The sequence below is a fragment of the Octopus bimaculoides genome, chromosome 16, assembly GCF_001194135.2.
Source record: "Octopus bimaculoides isolate UCB-OBI-ISO-001 chromosome 16, ASM119413v2, whole genome shotgun sequence".
Lineage (NCBI taxonomy): Eukaryota > Metazoa > Mollusca > Cephalopoda > Octopoda > Octopodidae > Octopus > Octopus bimaculoides.
The window spans coordinates 35,873,181-35,881,107 of NC_068996.1; the positions used below are offsets into that span (position 1 = coordinate 35,873,181).

Consider the following 7,927-nt stretch of genomic DNA (forward strand, 5'->3'; position numbering starts at 1 on the left):
AAAACACTGGCCTCAGTCATTGTATTGGATTCCTTGCTGAATGTTGTCAATGGTGTCTGCTGGCTATTTAGTGATGTTTTTAACACAACTTGTTTTACTGTAGTTCTGATTTAGGTGGTTAATCATGTGAACAGTTTTTGTGATTTGGTTCATAGTGGTGTTTCAAGTTTCGCTCTTTGTAATGACTAAGAGACATTTGGCAGATAAGGCATAAAGGTTTACCTTCCTCAATGGTGAATGCAAATTCCCCCCGCTCACTCTGTTTTCATCTTCATATTTTTATTTCTTACAATTTGTTACATTCTACCTTCACAGATTTTTCACCAATACTTGTAAATAAAAATTGTATCCAATGGCTACCAACTAGTTATCTACAGTTGAATGGCTTATATTAAATTGCATTAATATATGTGACAAGTTGGGGCGAGACTCATAAAACCATCTGTGGCAACTCTCAATGTCCCCACCACCTCCAAATGTTTGATCCTATTTATTTACAAACTTGATCTTCTGATATTCTGTAACCCTTGCTAATCTTGAATTTTTTACCCCACTCGGATCTAGCATTATTGGTTTACAATTGTTTCTGTTGCTCATTGCTATATTAAGGGAGGGGAAATTCATCATGTAGTAATATAATACATAAATATTGAGTTAATAAATGGTATATCATTCTAAGCCTTATAAAGAGAAATGTACCAAGTAATGAAAGATAAAGAAGAGACATCAAATAGATTTTTCCTATTTGTTGTCACTTTGAAGTATGTGTGAAGCATGGTAGCGTGTTTCGAAAGAATTGAAAATAATATTCCACATACAAATGACATATCCTTATATATTTTCTATACATCTCCCTTGTTGCAAGTTGAGTGGGAAACTTGATGAGGAAGTCTGAGTACAGAACTAAAATAGAAGGGGCAGAAAATAAAAAATTTATTACAAGTTTATATTTGGGTTTATTTGAAATAGGGAATGTTGTTTCCCCTTCTGGCAGAATTAAGAGCCATTCTCACAGTACTACATTGCTTGTATAAATTCTTACCAAGTGAATAATTATAAGCCTCCACTATTAATTAGTCTATTGAAGTCTTCTGAGCTATAAAAGTATTCATTACACAAATGTTGTTAATAATAACTATTCCTGTACAACTGCTACATTTGATATCAACCTTCTCAACCAGCTGCCTGTGACCCCTATATACATATTTTGCAGCTAAAGCCCTTTTTGTACACACCATGTAGAATTGATACCTGCTCCTTTATTTATTGCGAATGAACTCTCCATAATGGCAGCAACGTCTTGTCTTCTTTTCTGCTAACTAAAACTTTAGTGTTTGCTAGATTTTACTTTAATACCTCTCATAATATAAGGATTGTTTGGAATTTCTTGTCTAAGGTGCAGGCATGGCTATGTGGTAAGAAGCTTGCTTCCAAATAATATGGTTCCGAGTTCAGTCCCACAGCGTGGCATTTTGGGCAAGTGTCTTCTACTATAGTCTCGGGCTGGAAAAGCCTTGTGAGTGGATTTGGTAGATGGAAACTGAAAGAAGCCCATCATATGTGTGTGTGTGTGTGTTTGTTTATCCCCCATCACCGCTTAACAACTGGTGTTACTGTGTTTACATCCCCATAACTTAGCAGTTTGGCAAAAAAGACTGATAGAATAAGTACTAAGCTTAAAAAATAAGTCCTTGTTTGACTAAAACCCTTCAAGGCAGTGCTCCAGCATGGCTGCAGTCAGATGACTGAAATAAGTAAAAAAACAAAAGAATAGATCTTTGTGAGAACCAAAAATAACTGAATCTGTCAGCTGGATTTTGAACTTCTCTGTTAAAGCCTAGAGAACTACAGTAAACAAGCAATAGCTGAAGACTAAGTCTTGATGAACTCCTACCTACATAGTAAATTCTTCTTTGAACTCACTGTCAACTCTTACCTTACCAACAACATTTCTGTACATAGTTTGCACAACCACATGGTTCCAGGCTCAGTCCCACTGCGTGGCACCTTTGGCAAGTGTCTTCAACTATAGCCTCAGGCCAACCAAAGTCTTGTGAGTGTATTTGGTTGACAGAAACTCAAAGAAGCCCATCGTATATGTGTGTATATATGTATATATGTGTGTGTGTCTGTGTTTGTCTCTCTAGCATTGCTTGACAACTGATGCTGGTGTGTTTAAGTTCCCGTAACTTAGCGGTTCGGCAAAAAGAGTCTGATAGAATAAGTACTAGGCTTACAAAGAATAAGTCCTGGGGTCGATTTGCTCAACTAAAGGCAGTGCTCCAGCATGGCCACAGTCAAATGACTGAAACAAGTAAAAGAGTAACTCCCATATGCCATTCATCTACACTTAGCTTTCTAAGTGTTCACCTCTCAAAGGCCTTCTTTAACAGATTTTTATATATAATGATTCACTCTTAGCTAGGAACTTCTACAGCTGTGACACTAGAAAAATGGCATCAGTGGTACCTTGCTTTAATGTCCAAGATAATCCTTTTCCTCCTCAGTTGTGCTATAACTCTGTTACTTCAATAACTTGATCCATCAGTCTGGTGCATCTCCTTCATTCCTGAAGTTGAGTTTTGGTTATGACCCACTCTCCACCACCACTGCTACATATGACTAGTTCCGTATATACTTTCCTAGATATTTTCAGCATCTTTGTTTCCAATGGACGGTTGCTGTCTCTGTGTCCCTAGTAATGCTTTTTCACTGCACAGCTGCCAACTTCAGTTGCTACTCCCTCTGTTGGGTCTAGTTGAGGTCAAACTGTTCAACTCATGCCAGTATGGACAACAGACATTAAATGGTGATGATGATTACTTTACTTGGAAACAAGTAAGGGTTGGTGACAGGAAGGGCATCCAGCCATAGAAACAAAGCCTGTCTGTTCCATGCAAGCATTGGAAAAGTGGATGTTAAATGATGACGATGATTTCACCATGCTTGCACATATAGGCAGATCCTCCCCATCATTATATGTCACCAATCATCAAGGATTCCTCCTGTCTCCCCTTTGAGGCTTAACACCCCAATATCATTCTCCATCATTTCATCCCATGACTCTCTGGACCCCTCTTTTCCTAGGGTTCCAACCATTTTGGGGACATCCTACATATCTTTACCCAACTAACAACCTCTACTCACATCACATGCCCATATTAACATAGCCTTCTCTCTTGCACTACACCTGATTCCCCTTAGGCCTAGTTTTTTTTCTTTCAGTTCATTCATACTCTGTCATTTAACCCATTAGCATTTAAACTGGTCATATCCAGCTCAAATATTCTGTTTTATATTGAAACTAGCCAGATCCGGCCTCTCACACCTATCCTACAATGTCATTCTAAAACTAAACAGTTACATCATTAAAATCTCAAAACTGAGATAATGCTTCATTAATTCAAAACAATGTGAATAAATAAGTATTACATTTGAGAGCAGAGTAATCTGAATGCTGAAGTGTTAAGCCAGCCATAATTAGCCCAAATATTATACCTTTTTTATGTTCAAACTGGTTAGAATCAGCTCCTCACACCTACCCCACAGTGTCATTTTTAAAATAAGCAATCACATCATTGAAATTTTGAAGCTTTGAGATAATACACAATTAATTGAATATATGATTAATTGAAAACAATGGTAATACATGATTAATTCAAAACAATGTGAATATATAAACATTACATTTGATAAAGTAATCTGAATGCTAAAGGGTTAAACTAGCTAAATCCAGCTTAAATATTCTACCCTTTTTATGTTAAAACTGGTCAGATGTAGCTTCTCACACTTACCCTACAATGCCATTCTAAAACTAAACAATCAATAAATAAGCATTACATTTGACATAATGATCTAACTGCCATAAGGTTAAGCACACTAACATTACACATCCAGTGAAGCATGCTAGTTTCATTCTTTCTGATTTTCACAAGTCCCCTACATTCAGTGCCTACATTTTGCTTCCATGCAACATTACATACACAAGTATTATACAGTCTCCTCTTCAAGAGATCCCTTTGTTACCAGCAGTTAATAGCTCCTTAAATTTCCTCTAGCCTGTTCTTGTTCTGACTGCTATACTGAACATCCACTACTAATGAAGGCAGTTAGGTTACCAGAAGCTATCAGCAACATCTAGGGAACCAGTTCCTATTGCTTACTATTTCTGTACATCTTTTCTTGTTTGCTTGCCTTTGATTCTGTTAGACATCTTGTGTTTCCATAGTTTATACTGGGTAGACTAAGCAGAATTTCTACCCACTTCTTTTCTGCATATTGAGCAAGGCCATTTCTCTAATAGTAGCAGGATCCTGTCTTTTATATAGTAAGATTATGTATGGGTGAAAGTTGCATGGGTAAGGACTCATGAAATAGAAAAAGGTTAGGCATTCTGCTGAATTAGGAATTTAAAATATGAAGATGATCTCATAAGGATTTATAAACTTTTGAGAGGACATGCAATAAATTTCTTTTTGGAATTGGATCTCAAAGTACATTTAAACCCATAAATCAGGGGTTGGCAAAGTGGTCAATACTGACCCCTAGGCAGTTTCTGGCTCTCCAAGGTGTTGTTATTCCAACTATATCAATATAATATGATCGCACTTTTATTGTTCTTTTTCAATTTCATTAAATATTTTCATTAGATTTTAAAAAATATTTCTTATAAAAAGGCAGTAACGACACAAAAGAACAAAGGAACAATTGTTTTTAAATCAAGATAATTCTCATTAATTATACTTTTGATTTTTATTTTAAAATTTACATGCTTGGTTTGGGGGCGATAACTTACCAATGATTCTATGAAAGGGTCTAGCTTGTAAATATTGGCTTGAAAAACCCTTATTTCAACTTTTTATATCCAAAAGGGTTTTTCAACCATTACTTGTAGCTTTATGTGTGTGCGTCAGGGTCCATTTCCAAAAAAAAATGTAGACAATTGTTACCATTTCTGACTATAGACAGAATTTAGCTGCTAGGTTGGAAATGGAACCTGTCTATATTGTAGACCAATTCTACTGTTCGACAAACATGGGTTTCAGTGTTAGCAAGCAGAACATCATCAGTTTTTACTGAACTTCCTTGTATTTGAGTTGCTAAATTGATAAAATAAATGTAAATGTATTTTAATTTTCCTTCTCCTTTTCTTTCCTAAACAGGTTCGGAGAATTCAAATGATCGATTTTCTGGAGTCATTAAAAAAGATCCGAAGGAGTGTACCACCTGAGAGTCTTGAAAAATACGACAAATGGAACCAACACTATGGAGATATTACAACATAATAATAACAATAATAATAATGATAACTAATAATAATAATATGTTAATGCTGTGTGTTTTAAGTGGAAATCTTTCTTTACTTTGCCAGAACTTTTTGGCTAAACATTAATTTTGCCCAACAATTAAAACACTCTGGACACTGCCTGTTGATATCAAGTTATATATATATATATATATATATATATACATACATACATATGTATGTGTGTGTATATATACATATATATACACATGTATGTATGTGTATGTATACGTGTATATTATATGTGTGTATGTATGTATGTATATATATATATATATATATACATACATACACATGTATGTATGTATGTGTGCAATATATATATATATATAATATATACATACACATACATGTCTGCAAACACTCATACACTAATATATCTTCTCTATTGGATGAACAAGTATATTTATTTGCATATGGTTGTATATCAAAAAACATTGTTTTGACATGTACATATTTCGGCATTTAGTATACTGCATATGTATGTGTGTATGTATGTATGTACGTATGTGTAAAAATAATTATATTAACTGATTAATAATTAGACCTCTAAGGAGGTGCATTAAAAAAAAGCATGTTTGTGTGCATGCGTATGCATGTGTGTATATCTTATACAGTCGGCGTCAAAGATTGTCTGAAGAGTAAATGCCACGCATTGCAATTATATTGTTTAAATGGATTTCTGTTTGATGGTTAGATGAGTGACAAAATGGTTAGTGTATGTAGAATTATGGAGAGTTTATGGACCAATTATATATGCAAACACTGTTTTCATTGCAATAATCTAAATGGTTAAAACTTGGTTAAAAGTCACCGGGTACCTTTTTCATGTTTGTCTCCTTCTGAGACAAGAGAAAGGAAATCTAACGACAGTCTTTTTATTTTGTATAGTTTTCTTTTTCAAGTTCATTTCCTTCCCGCCTTTTTTTAAATTTATTTTTAAAATTTTCTAAAATTTTTTGATTAAAAAATTTTTTTTTCAGTTCTGGACAACTAGTCCTAATGTAAATACTTTTGTTATCTTTTGTTTTTAAACTGTTTCCCCCTACCCTCCACCACAAATTCTTGTTTCTGAAACCGATGTTGCTGTTACAGCTGTTATCTAAGCACCAGGCAAAAACTTTTATTTTCTGGGAGAAAACAAAAACAAAAAAAAAAATAAAAGAAAAAAATAAATAAAAGAAAATTTTAAAAAAAAGGAGTAAAAGAAGAAACCTCAACAGAAACTAAGAGACAAACAAACAGTCACCAATGATTTAAATGTGGTAAAAAAATTTCTTTGGGGTAGGAGAAAAAAAAAGGAAAACAAATGCTTTCTTGTATTTTACAGTTGTTCTCGGTGGTGCAAGAATGTTATTTTGGCCTTTATTAATTTTTCTTTGAGTGTGTTGTGTGTGTGTGTGTGGGTGTGTGTGTATAGGTATGTTGATGCAAGTAGGAAAAATAGAACTAAAAACATGAGTATGTGTGTATGTATATATATTTATTAATATTTAGCAGAAGTAACAGAGTGACTCAAGGTCCAAGAGCTTTGTATGTCGGTACTTACCAAAAATTAAAAAAAAAATATTTCATTTATTTGATAAGTGGCAGTTTACAAACTCTCAGACCGTGAGTCACACTGTTACTTCTGCTAAATATTAATATATATTTTATATATATATATATATATATATATATACACACACACACACACATGCACACAAAGTATGTTGTGTGTGTGAGTATGTGTGTGCATGTGTATGTATGTTGATGCAGTATGCCATGTTCACGTTTGCAGTATGAATTTGCTGGTGTTTGTGCACATATATATTGTATATATGTATGCATGTAGTATGTTGTGTGTGTGTGTGTGTATGAGATGTGTTAAACTTCAAGTCATCCCTGATGAAGCAGACCAATGATAAAGACATTCCAGCTGTGACCATTCCACCTTTGTAAAGGTAACTAGGACTAAACCATCAAAGGATGTGATTTGGAGGAGATTTGGCTGTTTTTTTCTCTGGTGTAATTTGAGGGAGCTTTGGCTGTTTTGGTTCAACGATAAAGAAAGTGGACTGTCTTGTTGTATACAATGTGTCGTATGTTGCATGTATATAGGTGTGTGTGTGTATATATGTGTGTGTGTGTATATATGTACATGTGTGAATATGTATGCATGCAATTATGTGTGTTTGTATGTATATATGTATGCCTGTATTTATGAGTGAGTACACATGGATGCATATATGTATGTGTTTCTGTGTATGTAGAAGTATATGTTTGTATGTATGTATGCATGTATGCAAATTAAGTATCTCATATTGCATATCAATATTTTCTCCTTTTGAAAGGAAAATATGACGAGTTTGTAATTTATGATCCACAAAAATAGGTCAGCAATTAAAATATGTCAAAAGTGATTAATATACTAATGAGTTATGTTTCACTGTATTAATTAATGTGCTAATGAGTTATGTTTCACTATGTTAATTCTAATATAAGCAACACTGACAAGTTAACATTGTTTAGCAATAAATGGCTGTTGTCTTTTGATTCGCTTGGAAAACATTTTATAAATTGTTCACATTTTTTTAAAAATGTACATTAATTGAAACAATAATTGTTTTCTGGTGTAGTAAT

At 33.8% G+C, this 7,927-nt stretch overlaps 1 protein-coding gene across 1 annotated transcript in view; it reads left to right on the forward strand.

Moving 5' to 3' along the window:
• The window catches only part of LOC106874919 (spastin), a 139,865-nt gene extending 132,150 nt beyond the window's left edge, over positions 1–7,715 (forward strand). Inside the window, exon 16 of the mRNA XM_052973488.1 lies at positions 5,163–7,715. Coding sequence (XP_052829448.1) covers positions 5,163–5,285 — 123 coding nt within the window. The 3' untranslated portion in view covers positions 5,286–7,715. The remainder of the gene's footprint in view (positions 1–5,162) is intronic.
• Positions 7,716–7,927: the final 212 nt, after the last annotated feature.